Source organism: Drosophila nasuta, chromosome X (assembly GCF_023558535.2).
Source record: "Drosophila nasuta strain 15112-1781.00 chromosome X, ASM2355853v1, whole genome shotgun sequence".
NCBI lineage: Eukaryota > Metazoa > Arthropoda > Insecta > Diptera > Drosophilidae > Drosophila > Drosophila nasuta.
In genome coordinates, this window is record NC_083459.1 from 29,543,849 (window position 1) to 29,568,237 (window position 24,389).

Consider the following 24,389-nt stretch of genomic DNA (forward strand, 5'->3'; position numbering starts at 1 on the left):
CAAAATGAAAAGCTAGGAGTTAAATTAATCAAATTAGTTCGAGGCAAAAGGGCAACAACAACAACAACAACGGAAAAAACACCAATTCTACAATACGAATTATTGAATTAAACTCTTAAATCGCTTAGTCAACTACTATAAACAAAAAAAAAAAACAAAACAACGTAAATAAAATTAAATTTAATAAATTCAATTGAAGAAAGAAAAAGAGAAAACAGAAAAAAACCAAATACATTCAAATTCTATTGTAAATATTTTAAACTGTACGTTTCCAAAGCAAAATAAATAAATGTATGCCAAGAAAATTTTTATTGAATTTCAAAACAAGATGGTTAAACTGAAAGATACAATATTGTAAATTTCTTTTCTTGTGGCATTTATCCAATGCTGAAATTGTTAGCAAAATATTTCCTTTACTGCCTAAAAGGAAGCTGTCATATTTAAGATCCTTCAAAAATAACTAAAAGTTCTTTAGAAGAAAGGCGGAGCAGGATTCTTTAACCTAAATAATTTAGTTATCCTAGTGATAGAGAAATGAATATAATACATATGATGCTTCCAAGGAACTAAGCAGTAAAGGAACATATTTCCTTTGCTGTTTTAAAGGAATGAGAACATTCTATCGATAAGGAAATGATTTGGGTTTACGGCTTAAGAAAACTGTCGTATTTAAGATCCTTCAAAAATAACTAAAAGTTCTTCAGAAGAAAGATTCTTTAACCCAAAACATTTACGAAATAATTCGTGGCTGTTGTTTTCATCATTGTATTGGATCGTCTAATAAGAATGAGAACATTCTTTCGATTAGAAGAATCTTCAGGATACTTTAACATAAAATATGTCTAAGAACACTAATCCAGTTATCCCAATGAAAGAGAAATCAATTTATATGATTCTTTCAAGTATCTAATCACATTTTCTTAAAGATTACAAATTTTTGTGGTTTCTTGTTTTCATCTTTTTATTGGATCGTCTAAAATTGTATAACTACATGCTAGGCGCGCGTCTGTGATTCAGGGATGGGAAGAGACATTAGTACTGATAGCCATCGGGTTGATAGGGACGAGCATAGGGCGCTGGTGCAAAGGGAACGGGCGGAGGACGCCAATTCGTTGGCGGGGGACGCGGCGGCGGCGCTGGCATGCCGGGAGGTGCCCACGCATTCGGTGGCTGCATCATGCGTGGCGGTGGCGGAATGCCCATCGCTGGCGGCAGCGGCGGTTGTCCACCGCCCATGGGGGGCAACGGAGGTGGCGGTATGGTTGCTGGGAACGGTGTCGGTTGTGGTACAGGCGGCGGTGGCGCAATCATACTCATGTTGGTCGTGGACACGGGCACCACGGGCGGCGGCGGTGCCATCATCGGTGGCGGCATCATTTGTCCCGGCATTACGGGCATCATGTTCTGCACCGGCGCATCGGCGAACAATTGATGCGGACGATCCGCATGCGCTGAGGGATTTTGTGCGGCCAAGAGACGCTCCGCTGCGGAGCCATGGCGTTCGCCCTTGTGATCCTTTTTTGAAGGCATACGACACGGAGATGGGACGATTGCATAGATATTGGCCATTCATGGCATCGTTGGCCGCATCGCTGGCCTCGAAACTGGCGAAATTGATGAAGGCAAAACCCTTCGATTTGCCCGTCTCGGGATCACGCATAATTTTCGGTGTTTGCAGTATCACACCAAAGGCGGAGAATGTATCGTAGAGCAGCTTTTCATCGACTTCAACGTCCAGATTGCCAATGAATATGTTGGCGCCGACGTCGAGATTCTTTTGATGCGCCGACGCCTTATTCACACGTATGGGTTTGCCATACAACTTGATCATGTTCATAATTTTGATCGCATAATCGGCATCCTCCTCGCTCAGGAATTCCACAAAGCCGTAGCCTTGATGCATCTGTGTGACGCGATCCTTGGGCATGTGTACGTTGACTGCAAGAGTCGTGAAAAAAAAATTAAGCTAATGTTTCGCAATAATGCGAATGTGTTTGCATTTTGCTTACCCACTGGACCCGCCTGAACAAACAGTTCCCAAAGCAATGTCTCGGACACTTTGTCGTCCAGGCCGCCGGCATAAATGGTGGCATCTGTTAAAAATGGGAGGGAAACGCGGTATGTTAACTTTAACGTCTAACTTTGGCTAATAGCTGTGTATGTGTGTTCGCTTACCTTGATTGCGTTCGGCAATTGGACCTGCAGCCATTTTGCAAGTCAAAATAATAAATAACAATTACAAAATTATTTCTACTATTCAGTCGTGTGCCGACAAAATCCAAACACGGCGTTTCAATGTTATCGCCCACAGGGTTGCAATTATATTCACTTGCAAATATACCGAAAATAAATGAGTGCAAATAACACTACGGTCACGTTAGCGCTATCAGCTAGTCGACAACAGTGTGGCCACAGACTGTTGTAAAATACTCATTGTGAGAGCCACACATAATGCAACAATTAACAATAGTCAAGTAGTAATTTTTTAAATCACATTTTTGTACCGAAATAAAAGTACAAAAGTGAACTATTGAATTGGTTGCTCGCCTGTATTCTGCAGTATATTCGTAGTGTGGGTGCAAAAGTAGTACATTTCGTACATGCGCGCGCGCTGGTCACGCTGGCTAGCGTCCATCTGGCCTACATTTTTTATGTAATGTCACTCCACTTTGTTGTCGTTTTTACAAAGAAAAAATCGTGCTAGTAACCAAACCAAAGAACCCAAGAATATTACTTTGTGCGCTGTGATGTGATATCCAATTAGAACACAATAATGAATTGTCATCAAATACTGAGCGGTGCCTGCAATGCAGGTGACCGGTGCTTCGCAATTGGCTCCGTGGAAGGCATACCTTTTACAGTAAGAATTCAATATTACGATTTTACACACACTCTCTACTCTATACTCTGTACCTGAACGAGTCAACCAAGTATTCAATTTTTTTGTTCGTTCTATCATTTCTATTTGATTTTAACGTTTTTTTTTGTTGTACGTTTTCGTTTTTATCACGCATCTATCATACACACGCATACTATGAAAAATAGTGGCGACACAGTCATGCAAAAGTATATAATGTACGTACAAATACATATATACAAAGCTATGTATGTATGTGGGCGACTAACGACGTTAGGTACTATAAGGGTACCCACAAAACTATGTGTGTGAGTGTGTAGTATGTACCACATTTTCCAACATTGGTTGGCATTTTGGTGTTCCGCAAAAAAAAACAATTCCAATTGGAATATCCAATTCCGATCAGAGAGCACAGCCACTGGGGGATTTTTAATGTTTTTATTTACATATTCGTACTTGTACATTTATACTGAGAATGTGTGCGAATGTGTGTGTGTGTGTGTGTGAGCACATATAAATAAATGTGATGCTTGGCTGTCTCTGCTACTGCTGCTGCTGTGTGGTCAATTAAATCAAAAGGCGAATGATGAGTTTGAGAACTTTTGTTTTTTCATTTGCACTTTGTGTTTTTTGTATTATTTAGTAGGGGTAAATTTGTTTGTTTCTTACAACAATTTTCCATTTGAAATCGAATGTGTATTTAACATGTTTTTTTGTTTGTGGGCTATTAATTACATTTAAAGGTCAAGTGCCTGGCTGTTGTTGTGTGCATGTGTGTGTGTGTATGGCTGTAAACAAGCCTCTCACGTTGCCTTTACGCACTCACACATACACACGCGCATGCATTGCGATACATACGAATGTATGCGAGTGTGTATGTGTAGCATTCGATTGGTCAAATGGCCTTTGATGCCCTAAATTCGATAAACACACTAACACACACACATATATATACGGTTGATGCAGGTGTCTGTTTGTGTGTGTAGATTATTTATTGCCTGCAGCAAAAATCCTATTCCTAACAAGCAGAGGAGACAAATTATTATTTGTTGCTGGGAAAGACGAACCAAACGTCAATAACAAATAAATTATACACGGCCCATAAAATGCTGCAAAAAAAATGTTTTTGTCGTGAGCACGCATTTATAATGTGCTCGCGAGAAGGGAATGTGGGCGGGGGCGGAGGGGGGGTGCTTATTGGGTGTACTGGAGTCGTTTATTTTTATGATCGCATACATGCTGTATATGCAAGTGCCTGTGTGTATGTGTGTGTACATACATATCAAATATTAATTACTAACCGCCAACATCCCCCCTCCCCCTCCCCTATCGCAGTCGCAGTCACAGTTTTTGTGTTTGCGTTGATATTTGTTTACCGCTATAGCGCCTGAGGTCTGTTTTCTTCTTCTTCTCGCGAAGTGTGTGTGTGTGTGTGTGTGTGTGTGTAATTTACCAAAGCCACAAGCATAATTAACTTATAGTACAAAAGTGTCCCGTGTTCCCTGCACACACACACACACACACCCACACCCTTTGGTGAAAAATTCATTTGCAAAGCCAACAGCTGTGTGTGTAGGTGTGTGTGCGGGTATGTGTGTGTGTATGTATCTGCATTATTTTCTGTAATGAGCTGCTTCTTCTTGCTGCCGCCCGTTGTGTTGACATTATTGCCACCCCATCATTTTCATTTAACTAAAATGCTATCATTTCAATTGTTATATTATTTAGTATGACTTCGAGTGTATGTATGTATTATTTGCATATAATATTTATAAACACGTTGCGACATGTTCTATCTGCCCGCTAACAGCAGCCACAACAACAACGAGGCACGGGCATAGTTTGAACTTGAAAATAGACAAAACACACATACACACACACACAATCACATTGGCAAACAGATACAAACACACACACACACACATTCACACGTACGCAGACACAGTGGCGCCATCTGGCCATGACGTGCTGGTGGTTGGGAGTCGCATGTCCCCAAGTTAGTCCAATAGAGTATCATAGCAATCAGCTTTGCGTCAGCCACAAATAAGAAATGTCCGCAGCGATATCGTTGTTCTTGTTGTTGTTGTTGTTGGTTTTGCTGTTGTCGCCTTTTAATCGCCTTCGTCGCCATCTCACACACACACTTGAGATAATGTACATATCAGAGAAAACCAGAACTAGCAAAAAAATGTGTACCTTAATTTTTCTAGTTAAAACTAACGAAATCAAAGCACACAAAAGGCAAACAATACCCTGCAATGGCAATAAATATTATGACAGCGGCGCGGCGGAATTTTGTGTTGACATTTTTTTGCACTGTGCTCTGACAAAAGCTCAACGACCTGCATACCCTACAAATTGCTTTAGCAAAATATCTAAATAGTTCTATGAAATTCCTCACGATTCTGTCCCATAAATAGTTCGCATTGCGGGTAAAAAAAAATGGCAAACAAATCTGGATTAAATCTGATTTATATCTAAACTTCATTTTTATCTCTCAACTAACAGCATACCCTATATTATTTGTTAATTTTCATTTATAGAAAGTAGAAATTTTCAATTGTGATTGATGGGATTAGAAAATAGTACTATTTATCTATAAAATTCAGTTATTTTTAATTTCTTAATCTCTTCAATGTCAACTTATAGTTGACAAAAGAACTGAAAGTAGAATTATCAAATTGATTGATGGATTGTACTATATTAACTTGAATTGCATAGTCCCATTTGTCTCTCCCTATGGGGTACAGGGTATATTTGATTTCTGTGAAGAAAATAACCGCACAATTGGGCAAATGTTTTTTTGCACACACTTTTCACTTAGAGATAAGACTGTCGTTGATTGGCGTCACCATTGCGATAGCCGAAAGACATACTTATGATGGTATGGAAAGAAAAGTAGAAGAATGTACGGGAGAAAAAGGCTGAAAAGACTTAGCTTAGGGAGGAAAAGAAATGAGGGTATTATGTGCTTGTTTGTTTAAACCCTTTCTTTCCTGTGCGATCCGGAATCAATTCAAAATTCCTAAACTAAATTGAGGTTTCGCAATTGACGCCTACATTCTAGTGAGTTATTTAATCGACATACACATTTTTCGTATACCCCAATTTGTGACTCAGTAAGCTTATTCTCTTGGGGGGTCCTGGAAAAATGCCAGCAGTTTTTGCAGTCTCTCCATAGAATACCTTTCTAATTTCTAGCTTGACCTAGGTCTCCAATGTTTACTTAAGCAATTAACATTATCGTCATGATGTGATGATGATGCCTTTTCATTGATATATCTTTTATACATACTCAATATTACTTCCCTTATGCATTTGAATTGATGAGAAAAACGAAATGAACACCCATAATCCTTTTTGGTAGATAAGTAATTCCTGCGATTGACCAACTAAAATCCCATCAACTGTTGTGACTGAGATTACCGTTGTCATCACATTAATTCCTCACCTTTTATGAAATAATCAATAACTGTACAATCACAGATAGTTTTAGCCCGGCAATCGATGGCATATTATAAATATACGTAATAATTATTATATTATGCAATCTTTATTCGATTCTTCGATTATATTAAATATGCCTAATGAATTAATGTGCCAATAATATGAGAATTCATCAATTGACATTTGATTTTATTAGCTTATCGCATTTAAACCAACTCCATGGTTACGTTTATTGTATAATCATAATTATGACACATTTTTTTTATGCCTCTTGCCCCGATAAGTTAGTAGTCAATAAAAAACAAGCTATTATATTTATTAAATCAGCTGACAAGGTGTAGATTAAGAAGGGTCTAATCATCATTGAATCCTCGCCACACATTATTGCCAAATCATAAGCGTAATCGAAACAGATAAGCAAACAAAATGTGAATGAATTGATAAGATTTAATTGTGGTTCTATTCATTCTATTCATTATTTTTCTAGGCATACGCGGCTGGCTGCAATGTGGTCATCCTGGCGAGCACATTTGAACGCGTCCAAATCATACCGGGCGCCAATCATGGCTATGTGAAGATCTCCGCCTTGGACTGCAGCACCGATACGGGCAAAATCGCGGCTGCCTATGAGAATAAGATATGCATTTTTGAGCCGACGCCGGTGATTGAGTCGAGCAAGCACAACACACACTTTCTCGACTACAGGTGAGTACAGCACAAGATGAATGATAAGGGGAGAATTGATCCACCCACTTCGAGAATAAGTGCAAAGAAAGATGACGGCAGAATTTAACCCACTTCGGGAATTAGGTGCAACGAATAATGCCAACGGAATTTAACTTACCTTGAGAATTACATAGGTGCAAAGAACAATTAACTTTTTATAGCATTATAGACTAAAGAAGTCTGTAAGAAATCGTATTCGTTATTACAATAAAATAATAATGAAAATAACAACATTATTGTTCGACAGTAGGATAATCGAGTCGTAAAAACCATTTAATAAGTTAAATTATGTTCTCAAATCGTTAGGAAATTCCAATATAGAAGAAACCCTTCGAAAATATTTGTAATAATAATAATCGTTTGATTATATGTAGTTTAAAATTCAAAACTATATTCCTAAGATAAAACTCGATCTATAATAGATCTTAGGCAGAACCCAGGGCTAGGGCTGCTCCTAAGGTTTTATCGTAGAAGTCACATAGTCTGGGATGCATGGATGGTAGCCGCGAAGAAGATTGTTAGACACAGCGATTCAAGGTATTTCAGTCTGAGTCAGAATATACACAGAGGATATGCTACACTATTTGCTTAACTACGGATTCGTTTTATTTCCTGTCCCGATCACTATTCGTGATGCTCTCAAGCTGATAAACAGCGACTTGTCATTATTAAGAGTTTACCCAAATTATGTTCTCAATTCGTTATTATGACAGCGTTAGGAAATAGGAAAAATAAATAGTAGAATTTCTCAGCTTTTAGAAGAACCTCTTTCCAGATGTTATTAATATAATTAGCCATTTGATTATGTAGTTCAAAATTAAAAAACTAATATTCCTGAGGGAAAACGTAAAAGTCGAGCAATAAGAAACCTAGCTAAAAATATTTTTTATATGTAAGAGAATTAATTTGATTTGTTTAGAAATATGACAATTGGCGGTGCATGTTTATGACATCACATATCATAACCATCAAAAGTGCACATTTTAATGAAAATTTAGTGAGTCACTTAGAGAATAATCGTAACGAAGCACGAGTGTTAAAACTACGTTCATAATTCGATTTTAAGAGCGCGTTATGCAATTCAAAAACGAATTTAATCTCCATGTTATATCGAGTATCGAGCTGGCTTTAATACTTGTTGAGAGCTCGAGACTAATAAAGCTGGCTATTGACATCAAAAATGAGGTGGGTAGGTAGGTAACTCATATTAAGTATGATTGCCTTAGATATGACAAAGCGTGTTTAGGCAGAGTCAAGTGTTTGAGGCAGCTAAACATGTTAAATGTTGTACTTTCGAAATACTTTTCATATGTCGTAGTCGATAACATTTTGCAAGCAATTAGAGTGCACATCGTCAGCGATGAAATGGCAATTTTTTAATTTCTTTACGCCGAAAGGAAAGATTAAAGATTAATACGAGATTGTCGTGGGCAAAAAGTAAAAATGTCTGTAATTCTTCTAAATTAATTTCATTCCCTTATGGCAATATTTTTTTGAAATTCTCGAAACATGCCAAATAGTCTCTTTCCGATCATATCAGTAATTGGCGAATTTTGAGCAATAGTTCTATTGTTGCAAGTCTTCATCACGTTTCCGACCCCCTTTGAATTCTTTGTACCACTTAAAAACATTTTTCTCCGAGAAAAGGCCTTCCGCAACATCCTTAACGTTTCCGCAGCCAAAATTTCATTCCGTTAGCAAAATTTGATAAACATATTACTGATAATGACAAGAAATTTCGCTCTGATGTCATTAATAGTCCTGCCAACTCAAGAATAAGAGAACTAGCCCGAAATTTGAAGCCCGTAAAGTTAGGATTGAACTTTACTCCTTACTTTTTTGCCAACAGTTGTTGTTTTATACTTTGAATACATGCACATTATACTCCCCACACTAATCGCATGTAAATTTGCTCTCTTGATCGCTTTAGATGGGTGCAGACGGGCTCGTTTACCAGCCACTCGAATGTGGTGACATTGTCGTGGAATCTGGAGGGAACGCGTCTGCTCACCGGTGGCACCAACATACAGCTCTGGAAGAGCAAATCGCCCACACATCAGCCCGAAGAGGAGCACACTGGTAAGCAGCCTGCTTGAATACCAAAACATATACAAATTAACTTACCAAATAACTTTTTTTTTTTTTGTTTAGGCGTCAAGTTCGAGATTGGGGAGAGCAAGGAGCCCAAAACGCCGGCGGCGGGGCAAACGGATGATGTGTCGACGTGGGAGAACATTTGGTCGTGCCAAACAGCGATACCCATTTACCACATGGCATTTAGTCCCGATGGCACGCTCTTTGCCACCTGCGGACGCAACGATCGTCTAGTCAAGATCTGGTACGAGAACAAGCAGGTGCTTTTCCCAGCCAAAAGCACAAGCACTGCTCCGACCACCAACAATGCAACAACAGGAGCAGGAGCAGCTTCCCAAGGAGCACCAACGAGTGCACACGATGGCAGCGGAGGCATCGCTGGCGGTGAGCTCAACTTTACGTACGTGTACATCGCACATCCGCGCGCCGTGTCGAACATTGTGTGGCGCAAGACGAGCAAATATATGCCCAAGGGATCGGTGGCCAATATGCTGGTGACCTCGTGTCTGGACAACATTTGCCGCATCTGGATTGAGACGGTGCTGCCGGACGATGGCATGGTCAATATGACCCAATACGATCCGTTGGCCTCGCAGAATCCCAAGTTTCGGACGCATCGGCACAAGCATCGCTTTATGCAGCGCCTCAAGCACATGAAGACCTGTTTCCATTTGCGTCGTCACATCAAGGCCGGCGCCAATGCGAACATCGGTCCCGGTGGACCTCATGGACCCGGCTCCGCTGGCGGTGGTCCCGGAAGTGGCGGAGGCGCTGCGGGAGGTGGCCAAGGGATGGGAGGTCTTGGTAGCTCACCGGCGAGTTTCAGCAACTATCAGGGACCGATCCCTTCGCTGCCGTCGTCGTGCAGCGTGCATGACTTCCATTCGTATGGCTTTCAGGGGTCGGGCGTTACGCCGGGCATGCATTTCCATTTGGCGGCATCGATCAATGCCGAAACGGATATACCGCTGGTGCCGTCGATGCAGACATCGGATCCAACCAATCAGAATGTGTTTATATTGCACTGGCTGAACAACAAGGAGATGCATTTCACGCTGCAAGCGGAGGCCATACTCCCAGGAGCTAACCAAAAAAGGTGATTGATGAGGAGAATGGCAACGTTCACGAACGATCCACAGCAGCAGCAGCAGCGGGTGTTGATCTACCCGATGATGCAGCCGTCGGACATCATAAGAAACAATTTATGCGCAATTCAAAATCGGTTTCGGTCGATGACAGCGGCGAAGAGTTTAGCAAGTATTCACAGCATACGGCGGCCACAGCGGCCGGACTCCAGCTGAATTCCATGTCGAATACAACATCACAGAATTCGCTGAACAACGATCAGCAGCAACAGCAACAGCATCCGATCACCCAACTGGTCGATTCGCTGGATAATAAGATCGAGTGTCTGCTACGCGATTGGCATCAGAGTCCCGATCTCCTGTTTGCCATCCATCCCGTTGATGGCAGCTATTTGATCTGGGTGATTGAGTGGCTCGATGATTACTATCCGGGTTCGTATCGTCAGGCGCAGGTGTCGTTCTCGACACGCATACCTTCGGCATTTCCGCTGGGCGATGCCATGTCGATGTCGACAACGGTTAGTCTCTTCAATACGGGCACACATCCGTTGGCCTTCCGCGACATTGCGAACAATGTGCGGAGCAAGGATGAGTTCCACAAAGGCGGCGGCGGCGGCAGCAGCGATCAGAACTCGTTGCGCAGCGATCAACAGCATTTCGACAAACACGACGAACACGACGAGGATGGCGAACAGCCGGATGTCGATCAACCCGATGAGGATAACGACGATAACGGTGGGGATGCCAATGAACGCAGCGCTGCGGCGAGTAGCTCACAGGATTCGGGTGCTGCTGGCGGTGGCGCCACAGCGGCGTCAGCACTTCCGCTGAATGTGTCGCCATCAGTGTCGATGGTCACGAAGCATTCGAACGGCACGCTCAATCTGTGGCAGCTGACGTTCGCCTTCAAGACGAAGTTCACACAAGTATTAAGCATCGGCCATGTGAGCCGTGCGTCCGGACATCGTTTCCGTGTCAATGACATCACCTGTCATCCGGTATTGCCGCTGCTCGTCTCCACATCGCATCACAATCTGCCCGACTCCGAGGCCAAGTCACCGATGTCGCCCTTCGAACAACCCCTTGCCGGCAGCTCAGCCATGGGAGGTGCCGGAATTGCTGGAGGCGCCGGTTCCCCAACGGGTTCGGCCAATGGCGGGGACAACAAGGATGTGTTTACGCCCACGGGCTTTTGCTCGGAGCTCATATTGTGGCGTGTCGACTCCGTCGGACCGTTGTGTCATTCGGGTGGAGTCAGTGAGCTGGCGCGCATCAATTCGCCGGAGATATCGGCGTTCAGCAACGTCGCCTGGATACCCACGCTGTTGCCGAGCACCACCTTGGGCAGCTACAGCAACTCACCGTCGGCGTGCTTTGTGGCCAGCGACGGGGAGAATTTGCGCGTCTATCAGGCGGTGATCGATGCACGCACTTTGCTGGCGGAGATCAGTTGCTCGGAGAATTTGAATACGTTGCACAAATCGCATTCGTTGTCCTCGATGATCTCGAATGCCTCGTCCACGTTGAAAGCGCAACGTTCGGCGCTGCATGACAAGCTCAAGGTGGTCTCACAACAGTCGACCGCACGTCCCGGTTGTATACTGCAGCTGGATGCAATTTCGGATGCCAAACACGATTGGCAGAACACACAATTTCTGCATGTGTTCCAGGCGCAATTGATCACAGGCGGACAACGTGCCGTCTCGATTGATGCGCACGATTTGGAGGAACCGAAGATGAATGCACTGCTTGAATCGGATATGGATGCCATTGTCGATTTGCAACGGAATGTGGACTTTGAGGAACCGTTCTACATTGTGAACATCGAGAAGACTCTGCGCGGCAGCACCATCCACATGTGGCGCATTGTCATCAGCTCCAAGCAGCAAAGTTCGTTCCTCTCCGAGACCGCAATGTATGTGCCGGACAGCAATCTGACGCAGGAGACCGAGGAGCAAGAGCAGCAGCCGCGTCGCATGTCTCAGGGCGCCGAAACTTTGACCGGAGCCGAGCATTTTGGTCCCCAAGTCGAGGCACCGCACATTTCGATCACCACCAAGAAGGTGTGCACCCAAGAGTTGCCGCTGCCCGAGGGCGTCGATGTGATACACGCCTCGCCCGCTGCGGGTCATTTGAGCAGCTCGAGCATTTATCCTGCCTGCTTTGCGCCTTACATCATTGTCACCGCGTGCTCCGATTCGATATCGCGCTTCTGGAAATGCGAACCCATTGGCACCGATGCCTATCACTGGTCCGAATGGAAGATGTTCAGTCGCATCCAACAGTCGGCGATCGAGATTCCCGGCCAGCCGTTGAACATCAGTGCCGCGTACTCCGGTCGCATTGCGTGTGCCTACAAGTATGGCAAGAGTTTTACGCGTCCGAATCGCGGTGATCCCGACTCGCGTTACGTCAACCTCTGTGTGGCCATCTACGAGTGCGAAAGTTCCGGAGGCAGTGAATGGGTACTGGAAGATACCATTCACCTGAAGAACGTCCATTTGCCGCGCATCAACATCGGACATGGCATCGACTTGAGCTATCTGCATGACAGTCGATTGCTCGCTAAGAAGCAACGGTTGAATCAGGTGCTGCACAATTTCGCCCACGATCCGGAGAGTCGTTCACCGCGCAGTGGCGAAACCACACCGGAGTTGACAACCGGCGGCGTTGGCGGTGGCAAACAGTCGGCGAATGTCTCGGGTTTGCTGACGGTGCCCAGCTTTAGTACGTTGCAATCGTTGCGCAAGAGCATCGCGGAGAATGGCAACACGTGTCCGCTAACGCAAAAGCATCTCGTCCAATTGGATTGGGTGTCCAAGGAGGATGGTTCGCACATCTTAACGGTTGCCGTCGGTAGCAAAATACTGCTCTATACGCCTGTTAGCTCGGACATTGCACAGGCCAACATAAAGGCAATGAAGGAATCACGTTCGGTGAATCGTCCCATCCTGAGGAAGGCGAGCAGCTTGGCTCAACCGAATTTCGTCGATGAGATACGTTGGATGAAGTTGCGACAGATTGATTTGCAGACCGCTGACGGTTTGCCGCCGCTGCCAATGCAAATCAGTTGGGTGCGCGATGGCATTCTCGTGGTGGCCATGGACTCGGAGATGCACGTCTATTCGCAGTGGAAGCCCCATTATGGCGCTCACTTTATGTCCGTTCAGGGATCGAACACAATGGGCGACGATGTGCCCGATACGCGGAATTTACGCGATGAGGATTTGCGTTCGTTGGCCAACGAGTCGACGCAGCTGCGACTGAAGAATGTCGCCTCGATGCCGCTGATTAGCAAGGTGAGCACCGCCAATCTTCAACTCTTGTCGCACGACAAGAAACGTCGCTTGGCTGCCAACAGCAGCATGGCCAACATGAATGGCGGTGGGGCTCAGCACACGGATGGCTTCGGTGGCGGTGGGAATGAGGCGCCCGCTAATGATGATTATATGACCGATTTTGGGCTGTTTCAAGCGTCGCGCATTGCGTGTCCCGTGCTGCCGCAATACCATCCCAAGCAGCTGATGGAGCTGCTCAATTGCGGCAAGATCCGTTGGGTCAAGGCGATCTTGGCGCATCTGGTGCGTTGCATGAGCGGCACCGGGAACAGTGCCATCAGCGGTTTGCCCCACGAGGATGATGGCAGCACCGGCGGTGGAGCTGGCGGCGGTGGCGGAGGAGGTGCGGCTGGTGCCAGGCAACGCAGCTGGTCGCGATCCCGTACGCTGAGCATTAGCTATACGGCGGACACAAGCAATATACAGGCCGAGCATCGGGGCAGTACAACGCAAATACCCGAGGAACTGATGTTGGACTATGCGGAGATCAACTCGATTCCGCCGCTGCCGTTGTGGGTGCTCCTCAATGCGGATCGCGAGCAGTTGGGTGGCAAGGCACCGCATGCGGCCGAGAGTGATAAGGACTATGATGAGCTCTTCGATATGCACAACTCGGATGACAATCTGGATGACCTGCTTAGCGATGGCGAACAGAAGCGTCAGGAGCGACGTCTCTCGCTGCCGGAGAAACAATCGATATCGCATTTCGGTCCACGTCAGGGACAGCTGTTGTCGCGTCTCCTGACGCACACCCATCTGCCGGGTCTGTCGTCGCTGGATCAGATGCATCTGTTGGCCCTCGCCGATACGGTGGCCACCTGCAATACGGACTTCAGTGATAAGTTTGCCGCCGACCTTGGCAAGAGTCAGGCAGCAGCCGGCGGTGCCGTCGGTGTGGCGGGCAAGGCGCAAGCGACCGATTCGCTGGATGATTGTGGACTGCGCTTTTTGCTGGCGATGAAGCACTTTACGTACTTGTTGCGTTGCCTGCCGCTGGCGCAGCGGGCGCAATTCCAGCGCCAGGGCGTCGGCACTGCAAACATTGTGTGGGCCTATCACTCGGAGAGCGAGGAGGAGCTCCTGAATCTGATACCCAGCTACACCAAGGGCGATTTGCGTTGGGGCACGTTGCGTGATCTGGGCGTTGGCTATTGGCTGAAGAACATCAATACGCTGCGACGTTGCGTCGAGAAGCTGGCCAAGTGCGCCTATCAGCTGAAACAGGATCCCCTCGATGCGGCCATCTACTATCTGGCCATGAAGAAGAAATCCCTGGTCTGGGGTCTGTTCCGTTCGAAGCGGGACGAGAAGATGACCACGTTCTTTGGCAACAATTTCGCTGAGGATCGTTGGCGGAAGGCGGCGCTGAAGAACGCTTTTGTGCTGCTCGGTAAACAACGATTCGAGCATGCGGTCGCCTTCTTTCTGCTGGCCAATTCACTCAACGATGCCATCGAGGTGTGCATGAATAAGCTCGAGGATTTCCAACTGGCCTTGATCATTGCTCGGCTGTACGAGGGCGACGCCGAGGGCTGTTACTATCATCGGCTGCTCAACGATCACATTTTGGGCACCGATATCGATACGGGACGTTGCGACTTGACGCGTGCCCATCCCGATCCGTTTTTGCGCTCCATGACGTACTGGAATCTGAAGAAGTATCAGGACAGCTTGAATACGCTGCTCCTGAACGGTGTCGGCAATCTGCATAGCAGCTATCGCGAGGAGGATTTGTTGCGTCCCGAGATGCCGCATGCCACCAATCCGAATGTATTCAATTTCTACATCTATTTGCGCACACATCCCTTGCTCATCCGGCAGAACATTGCGATATCGGCGCAGGAGAAACGCATCGCACATGTGGTGCTCTCCGGTTTTAGCTATGCTGGGGAATCGAGGAACGCCACCGCGAATGCGGCAAGCGATAAACAGCTGCAGCTGGAGGACTCCATCACACCGATCGAGCGGCAATTGTACTTTACCACAGCACACGGACATTTCAAGTCCGGTTGTCCGGCCCTGGCGCTTGAGGTGCTCAACAAGCTGCCTATGAAGATTAGCGACAACGATGGCGCCGCCTCAAGCATGGCGGGCAGTCAGGCACCGGATTCGGAACATCAGGTGGGCGCCAAGGATGAGCTGATCAACTCGGGTATTATGGATCAATGGCAGACGTCGTCGCCGAGCCAGGCGGAACAATTCGATTGGAGTGCGCCTGTTGCCTCGAGCAGTGCCAATGAGGCCAAGTTTGAGATCAAATGGGATGACGAGGACGAGGATGAGGATGAAGATGCTGACGATGGTCAGCTTGATCGGAATAATGATGCCGCAACACCGCAACCAGAAGCAGCAGCAGCAGTGGATCATCTGGGTAAATCATCCTCGAATGGCGATTGTAAAATGGACATTATGGCGCAACAGCTAAAGTTTGTCGCCTGCCTAAAGATCCTCATGGAGGAACTGTCAACGCTGGCCACCGGCTTCGAGGTGGATGGCGGCCAATTGCGCTATCAGCTCTATATGTGGCTGGAGCGTGAGGTGGAGGCTCTCAAGCAGTTGTGCAACTATTGCAGCTCGGAGCAAACGAACGATGCCAACGATCCGGATGCTGGCGATGCCAAGGATAAGGACATGAATGCCAGCATATATCCGAGCACGGAGCGACCGACACTGCATGAGATCCTCATGCAGGACAAACAGGACTTTGAGGCCAAGGTGATGCGTGCGGCCAAACGCAAGCGTTGGCTTAAAGGTGAGTTGGGATTGGAATTGGAATTGCGATTCAAACTAGTAATAGATGCGAGCTGAACATGTTAAAGAAGTAGATTTCTAGGCTATTTTTCTGTCTGTCTGTCATCATTGTCATTGGTAAATTGTTACCTTTAACCTAAACGTGATTTTCTCAAATGTGTGCAAACCGCAAATTCAGCTTAATCGATTTGCTTGCCTCATTTTTACAGGCATTTATTTAATGTTGTTTGTTTGGAATAGTTACAAAGCTTTATCATCCTACACATCATTATAGGCTGTCACATAGAAACTACAATTGATTGCAAATTCTCAGTAAAAGTAAATATTGCAGCTCAGTATATAATAAATGAGTCATTTCAACCATTTTTCCCCATAATTATCTAATTAACTTTTAGTTTTCATGAAGGCGAATTCGCACAGTCAGTAAATCATTAAGAGTAGAAACTGTTACTGCTACAACACCTACATATGTATATTGATAGTATTTACTCATTGACTGCATTTTTTTTACATAACATAGCTTATGAGATTTGCGGCATTATTGAAAAAACTAAAGCAACAAATTGATATTCGTATTGCAAGCAAGTAAAGTTGTGTTGTAGCTTTTAGCTTTTGTACGCACGCACAGTCCTGTGCATTACCATAACGGTTAGCTGTTGAGCAAGCAGTGCTTGCATAAGCAGTGCATTCCTGTGAGGAAAGAGCTAGAGTTTTTTTTTCTTACCATCATCGGACCTAATTTTGAAATATATATTATAACTTCTCTATCCTTTGCAGCCAACGAGACATTGTTGCGAACACTGCTGAGCTACTGTTCGCTGCACGGCGCCAGCGGCGGCGGCTTGGCCTCGGTGCGCATGGAATTAGTATTATTGCTGCAGGAGCTGCAGCAGGAGAAGACGCAACAGCAGCTGCTCAGCCCGTTGCCCTTCCCCACCACCCTGCCGCTGTTGAGTGCATGTGTGGCGGGCAACAAGACGGTGATTGCGGATCCCATCAAGTATCTGCAATCGCAGACAGTCGACATGCTGCAGAGCATCATCAAACTGCTGCCATTCCCCGGCATCGAAACGAGCGCGCTGAGCGAGATCTTTGTGCTGCGCGATTTGGCCGTTGCGTTGTCCAGTTGCATCTATCAATCGCTGTGCGATTCGGAGAGTTTTGTGGTGAACAATGCCAGCTTCAATGGCTACCCCAGTCCGGGCATCGAGAACATTGCCAAGATCAATTCATCGTTCGAGTGCAGTTATCTCGTTGGCAGTCGCAATGCCTTCAATCGTCGTCGCAAGTATTCCACCGATGAGCCCGCGGGCATTTGCACCACCCCATCTAAGTGGCCGGGTGTCACCAATCTGCGAGCGCTTCTGGCACGCGAAAAGGACGAGGATGTGCCCAAGTTGAATGTGCTGTTGCTCGAGTCCTTTGTGTCCACCTACATGGCGTTGTTCATCTACTCGCTGTCCACCTGTGACAGTCGTCTGTTGTATCGCCTGAGCGGTCAACAGTTCTCCAACGACACTTGGTCCACGCTCTTTGGCGGCGGCATGAAGAAGCTCCTCATCAAGCCAGCTGCACAGCCTCAGCAAACGCAGGTGCAGTCGCAGGCTTTGGTCGCGGGAGGCGAGCCAGAGGATGAGAACAGTGTGTGGAATACGGTGACATCGATAACGAAGCAACGGATGAAGCTCAACATGAAGATACTGGGGAGCTTCAGTCAGAACAGCACATCGAGCAACATGAAGGAGGACAAGCCGACGTATCGCGAACAATTTATGCCCCCGGAGACATCGATGCTCTCCTACTTCCTGGCCAAGCCCACCAATACAGGTAGCTGTCCCTCTCTATCTCATTTTCATCCTAACGAATTGAATTATTAACCACGAGCTTCTCTTGCAGATTGCGATGAATACGATACGGATGATTCGCATGAATCGGACGGCGAGGAGGAGGAAGATGATGATGATGATGTCAATGTGAGTCGCTCACAATTGAAATCCAAAGACAATACCGAGCACGCCAATCCCATGTCCTACTCGTGGAGTATATTGCGCTTGGCGCTCATCAAGAACAGCACACACAAGATCCAAGAGTTTGTCAAAGTCGCCGGCATCGAATTGCAAGGTAAGGGAAATAGAGAGAGAGAGAGAGATCAGTCGATCTTTATATCTTTATTAATCACTCATTACCATTCAAACAGATCTGCCTGTGATCAGTCCACTGTCGCATGAGGTACTGCGCACCTTGAATCGCTGGCAGGAGTTCGCATTGAACGATCTGATCAGTCGTGGTCCCCCATCCCGACATTATATACCCGGCTGTTATGCGGAAAGCGGCATCAATGGCCTCGCCATACACAAGTATCGTTCGCTGCTGAACAAGGACAACACACCGTTCATTTCGGGCTCGGCGGCGGGTCCCATTCGTCGGCTGTGGAACTATTTGGTGCGCCAGGAGCCGACACAGGAGGTCTTCATCAAGAGCATCTTTGGCAAGAGCTCGGACGCGAGCACGCGCAGCTCGCATCATAACCAGCATCATCAGCACGACAACGAGACCGATGAAGGTCGGTATTCATTTTTCATTCTTATTTGTTGCTGTTGCAATTGAGTTTTTTTTTCTCGTCGCGAGTTTTTTGCCCGTTTATTTTTTCTTTCCTTAATTAGTTTTACACGATTTGCAAGTATTTTTTTATTATTATTTTTTGGTTGTTGTTTTCCTTATTCTTTTTTTTTTTGTATTGTATGAGATAAGTAGCATAACTTGCACCTTAGTTGTTCGCCATTATGGTATTTCTTTAATTAGTTTTAATTTTGGTTTTTTTTTGGTTTGGACACTTTACACACACACACGCAAACACAGAACACAACACACACACATATATATATATATTTTCTTTAGAACAATTTTTTAAATGGCGCGGGCAAGTTAAGCAGTGTTGCACTGCTTGACAGTATTGTAGCACTGCTTAACGCAGTGCAGCTGGCCAGTGTGACCCAGCACCAGTGGAAACACTGCTTTGCTTTGCAGCACTGCTTTGCTTTGCTTGTTTGGCGCCACCTTGTTTGAAAGCAATGTAAATACGTATGTATGTACAATTTGATGTATGTATGTATATATAAGATTGCAATTGCACAAGAAAACAAGTTGTATTATTTTCTAAGTCAAACACGAAAATTGTCAATGTCAATGTGAACGTAGCAGTAGCTGTAGCTGTAGCTGTACATGCAACACACACACAAACACGCACACGCACACACGCGCGCTATACACAGCACACAGAGAACACACAAATGCAATGCTCACACACTAGTTAACATGCACAAACAACAACAACTACAACAATAACAGTATGCAACACAGTTGAACAGTTTTTAAGTTTAAGCTTAAGAAGAAACAAAAGTATAAAAGAATAAAGTATTCTGCCTGCGACAGCGAAGAAACACACACACTAATGGAATTTATTTAATTTGTATACTGCACCTCACAAACACACACACACACAAACACACACATACACATACATTGCATGCACCCATACATATTTATTTAATTTGGTCACACTTGTTAGCGAAATAGAACAACAACTACAACAACAAATTGCCTTCATTTCTAATTCACACACACACAAACACACACATAAGAACAACTATTAGAGTAGTGGAAATGAAATTGTTTGCGAGAAAACTGCATGCTAATGATTGCCTATCTCTCTCTCTCTCTCCTTCTCTTTCTGTGTCTCGCTCGCTCTTGTTCTCTCTCGCTCTCACACTATTTTGTGCATTCGTCGACTTCACTCTCTCTTTCCCTCTCTCTATCAATATCGCTCGTCTCTGTCTTTTTGATATTTGCTTTTAGGTCAATCGCATTCAACGAACGAGAATACCGATCACATTCGGATCATACACAAGGATCATGAATCGATACTCACGTTCTGCCTGAAGAACAACAGCTCCTCAATGATTGCGTTCGCGAATCCGCGCGAGATTCAGGAATTCGATATTTCGCTGCTGCTGGAATCGCCCAATTGGTATGAGGATGAGTGTGACTATGATATGATGAATCTGTCCAAGGATGCGGACACCAACAGTTCCGCCTTCCTCATCATCCAGTCGCAGGAGCAGTGAGTGTTCACCATTCTCCCTATTCTATTCCTCCCCTCCCCATTTGTGATCAACTTATTTCCTTTTCTGTAATTGCTAATCTTTTACTTTCTCTCTCTCTCCATCTAGAGCTCAATTTGGAGCTGGCTCCACGTACAGTGAAGCTACGGTGAGCACGCAAAGCGCTTCGCAGTCGGGACGCGGCACATCTATGGTGAGTTATTCTCGGGATTCTTCCTTTGCTTACTCTCATTATAACTTTCGGTTTTTCCTTGCTTCAGGTGCTGCGCCACAAGGTGGACAATGTGAAGCGGATGAGCGCACATCCATTGATGCCGCTGTATTTGACCGGCGGCCAAGATGGCTCGGTGCAGATCTGGGAATGGGGACATCAGCAGCCGGTTTGCTGTCCCCGCACCTCGGGCACCTTTGCCAAGGTGACGCGCTGTCGCTTCTCCGAGCAGGGCAACAAATTTGGCGTCGGCGATGGCGATGGCAATCTGAGTTTGTGGCAGGCGGGCATCGCCTCCCAAAACAATCGACCCTTCATTGTGAGTAGTACTAGTAGCATCTCCCTAAGCTTACGATCTTCTTCTGGATGATCTTCTAATGCATTCCATTTCACCTTTGCAGACCTATCAGTGCCACAATAAAGCGCTCTCCGATTTCGTATTCCTTGGCTCTTGTAGTTTGCTAGCCAGCGGTAAGTTGAAGCGATGTTTACATCACTTCAGGATTCCCCGACTAATGTAAATTGATTCTTTTTCCTTCGCAGCTGGTCAAAGTTCTGAGAACAAAAACATCAATATTTGGGACACTCTGTTGCCGCATAAGAAGTCCTGTGTGTCTGGTAAGTTTTGTTTGCTAAAGACTGAGGAATTAACTCTGTGCTCTGAGCTCTGCTTCAGAAAAGAAATTCATGAATTGTAATTCACTCTGTGCAGCCTTCACCTGTCACGATCAGGGTTCTTCGTGTCTGGTCTTTGCGCCACAGCATCAGGTGCTCATTTCATGTGGCAAACGCGGCGATGTTTGCGTCTTTGATGTGCGTCAACGCACGCTGCGACATCGCTATCAGGTGAGTCTCTTCGAAGTGGGGACAAAACTCTGGCAAAAAATGTCTCTTGAGGCAATTTTGGATAATAAGAAAAGTTTATTCTTGCAACTCTGGATTAGCAATCAAATTAGATGGCTAAGATTGATTTTAGAAACGTTTTTCTGTCTTACGATAAAATACAAATTCTTTAATTTTTTGGTTTCCATATGAATACGTTCATTTTTGCAATTAAAACATAAAAACAATTTCAAAATCATTCTTAGTGCTAATCCAGAGCTATGAGAATTTATACTAAAATATATACCGAAGGCTATTTTCGGTATATCGATGAAGTAGTACATTCAAAATATACTGTAAAAGAAGCAAGTAAGAAATCTAGAGTCGAGTGCTTGCTACTTATTTTAAATAAAAGCAAACAAATACCGAATAATATAGAAAAAAAAAAATACTGAATTACACCAACGGTTATATTTGGTATATCAATGAAGTACTACACTCGAAATATACCATATCAGGAAAATATACCAAACAATATGCCGAGCAAATAATAAAATATACCGACGGTCATATTTGGTATATCGAAATATACCATTGAGGTGAAAATATATGGAATAACATACCGAACAATGATAAAATATACCAAAGGCTACATATGGTATATTGATACCGTAGTACTACATTCGAAAGAGGTCAAAATATACCAGATTGTGTACCAAAGCAGCTAGAACTTGATTGCAGATTCTCACCAGAGAACTACCCATATAGAAAATATATTTAAACTTTAATTTAAATTAAAAAAATACGTAAATTTCTTCCAACAGGCTCACGATAGCACCATCAAGTGCATTGCACTTGATCCCCACGAGGAATTCTTTGTCACCGGCTCCATTGAAGGCGACATCAAGGTGAGTTCTTGAAGCTTGAGACTCCACATATCTTGCACATATTACATCTTCGATCATTTTCAATTACAGATCTGGGATATGAATCAGTTTATGCTAATCAATACGTTCCCCCACGAACATGCCAAAAATGGTTTCTTCAAGCACACTGGCCAAGGAGTCAGTCAGGTGTATGTGGATCCATTTGGACGTCTCTTCTCCTGCGGCTCCGATGGCTGCATGAAGGTGCGCCTGCTCGTCGAGAAGGACAACATTGTGCACTCAGTGTATTAAACAAAGAAATAGCAGCAGCAGCAGCAGCTACAGCGGCAGCAAAACAAACAAAAAGAACATTATGATGTAACTAATTAAGCATTAATTGTGTGTGCATTGATTGTGTCCGTGTGTGTGTATTTTGTTTTTTTCCGCGTCTCCACGTTCGCGTCTCCGTTTGCCGCGTCTCTCGTTGTCCTGTTTGTCCCCCCAACTTTATGTAAATTGTAGCACGTGTGCCAGAGAGAAAGAGAGAGAGAGGGTGTGTGATATGTGTGTGTGTGTGAGGAGTGTGTGTTGTGTGTGTGTGTGCACACGTGTGTGTATTTTATTACTCCATATATATATTTTTTTTGTTTGTTAAACGTTGATTATTATATTTCATTATTATATGCATACATGCGATATATATATATATATATATAGTATATATACACACATATATATATATATCTTATCTTTATCTTTATATATTCTTTCGTCGCCTTTTCCAACAACAAAAAACGAAATGCAACTACAACAAAAATTGTGCGAAAACGAATTCGTTTATATTCTATGAGTATTTCCTAAACAGACTATATACATACAATACAATACTACTTATATGATTACTATATACCTATACATATAAAACAAGAAAAAAAAAACATACATATACTTAGATCGGATGTAGATATATATCTGCGCAGATCGAGCGATGTATACATACTACTTATATGCTTTAAATCAATTATTAATTATTATATACAAGACATTCTGCAGTATGAGATATAAATGATATGCTTATTCGGAATACATATTCTATATATTCTATATACAACACACACACACAATCTATTATATGCATATGCATATGCATATGTGTGTGTATGTCTTTGTGTTAAATATATATACATACTTACTTTGTGCAACTATTTTGTCTGTTAAATCAATCAAGATCTATGTATACCTAAATCAATTACCTAAATAAAGTGCAAAATAAACAACAAAACGAAAAGTATTACAAACAACAAACACACACGATTTGTGTTTCCACTTCTTCCACGATTTATCGTATACTACTTACATACGTATTTTAGATCTGATAAACGGAATTATTGGAGGTAGGTATATTTGTATATTCCAAATTAGTGTAATCGCAAGTAATTCAGCATTTCCCATTCATTTATTTCATATTTAGTTATGTATATAATATAATATTTTATTATATATTTATTTCATAATAAGTTATTTATATAATTACCCATCTCTAGCGTCAATCAATCTTGAGTAGAACGTTAATTAGCGCTAAGAATTAATGGAATTATTTTTCTGTTTTCAGATAATTCAAAATTGTAAACCAAAGAATGAACGAATTCATAAATTTTATCTTAAAATTAAAAAGGTTCCTAAAATCAATCTTAGTTTTAAATTTTGTGCTAATTCATTCTTTTTAAAGTATTGCATTCTGACTCATCAATTTTGAGTTGAAATAAATTTGCCGATTTCAAAAAGAAAAATAAAATACATAAATAATAAATTATCCAACATTTTGGTTGGTAAAAAATGTTCAGTAATTGATTTCAAATTTAAATTTTTATTAATGCTACATTTCAAGTTATTCAAGAGGAAATGAGTTAATAGCTTGTATGCCTAACGGAAACTGTATTCAAATTTGATATTATAATTGTGTTTGTGTCTGATTTATGTTACGCTAGATATTTTGTTGGATTATATCATCTCTCTCTCTCTTTCATTTGTTTTATTTGATCTTATGTCTTAACACATCTTTCTTTTTAGA

General features: G+C 43.8%; 3 protein-coding genes across 3 annotated transcripts; 2 read left to right on the forward strand and 1 right to left on the reverse strand.

Annotated features, from left to right (window-relative positions):
* Positions 1-947: 947 nt before the first annotated feature.
* On the reverse strand, positions 948-2,308 carry LOC132796120 (splicing factor 3B subunit 4). Its single transcript, XM_060807170.1, is given in 4 exon segments — positions 948-1,521; positions 1,523-1,938; positions 2,010-2,093; positions 2,176-2,308. Coding segments are annotated over 4 exon segments (1,023 nt in total). The 5' UTR covers positions 2,210-2,308; the 3' UTR covers positions 948-1,032.
* A 284-nt stretch (positions 2,309-2,592) lies between these two features.
* On the forward strand, positions 2,593-10,224 carry LOC132796118 (dmX-like protein 1). Its single transcript, XM_060807166.1, has 4 exons — positions 2,593-2,860; positions 6,792-7,009; positions 8,961-9,109; positions 9,182-10,224. Exons 1-4 carry the CDS (start codon positions 2,774-2,776, stop codon positions 10,222-10,224), a joined length of 1,497 nt encoding a protein of 498 aa, XP_060663149.1. The 5' UTR covers positions 2,593-2,773.
* A 104-nt stretch (positions 10,225-10,328) lies between these two features.
* On the forward strand, positions 10,329-23,290 carry LOC132796111 (dmX-like protein 2). The gene is made up of 12 exons (XM_060807154.1): positions 10,329-16,299; positions 17,076-18,125; positions 18,195-18,419; positions 18,496-18,861; positions 20,154-20,418; positions 20,528-20,612; positions 20,680-20,949; positions 21,032-21,101; positions 21,174-21,248; positions 21,343-21,476; positions 22,277-22,360; positions 22,430-23,290. The coding sequence occupies exons 1-12, from the start codon at positions 10,329-10,331 to the stop codon at positions 22,628-22,630; spliced, it is 8,796 nt and encodes a 2,931-aa protein (XP_060663137.1). The 3' UTR covers positions 22,631-23,290.
* Positions 23,291-24,389: the final 1,099 nt, after the last annotated feature.

Excerpts from the sequence above, each read along its gene's own strand:
- LOC132796118 (XM_060807166.1), top strand. The coding sequence starts at position 2,774 with ATGAATTGTCATCAAATACTGAGCGGTGCCTGCAATGCAGGTGACCGG. Across the intron at positions 7,010-8,960 it reads ACACACTTTCTCGACTACAG|ATGGGTGCAGACGGGCTCGT; the intron begins GTGAGTACAGCA and ends TGATCGCTTTAG. Across the intron at positions 9,110-9,181 it reads GCCCGAAGAGGAGCACACTG|GCGTCAAGTTCGAGATTGGG; the intron begins GTAAGCAGCCTG and ends TTTTTTGTTTAG.
- LOC132796111 (XM_060807154.1), top strand. The coding sequence starts at position 10,329 with ATGCGCAATTCAAAATCGGTTTCGGTCGATGACAGCGGCGAAGAGTTT. Across the intron at positions 20,419-20,527 it reads ATCATCCAGTCGCAGGAGCA|AGCTCAATTTGGAGCTGGCT; the intron begins GTGAGTGTTCAC and ends CTCTCCATCTAG. Across the intron at positions 22,361-22,429 it reads CCATTGAAGGCGACATCAAG|ATCTGGGATATGAATCAGTT; the intron begins GTGAGTTCTTGA and ends TTTCAATTACAG.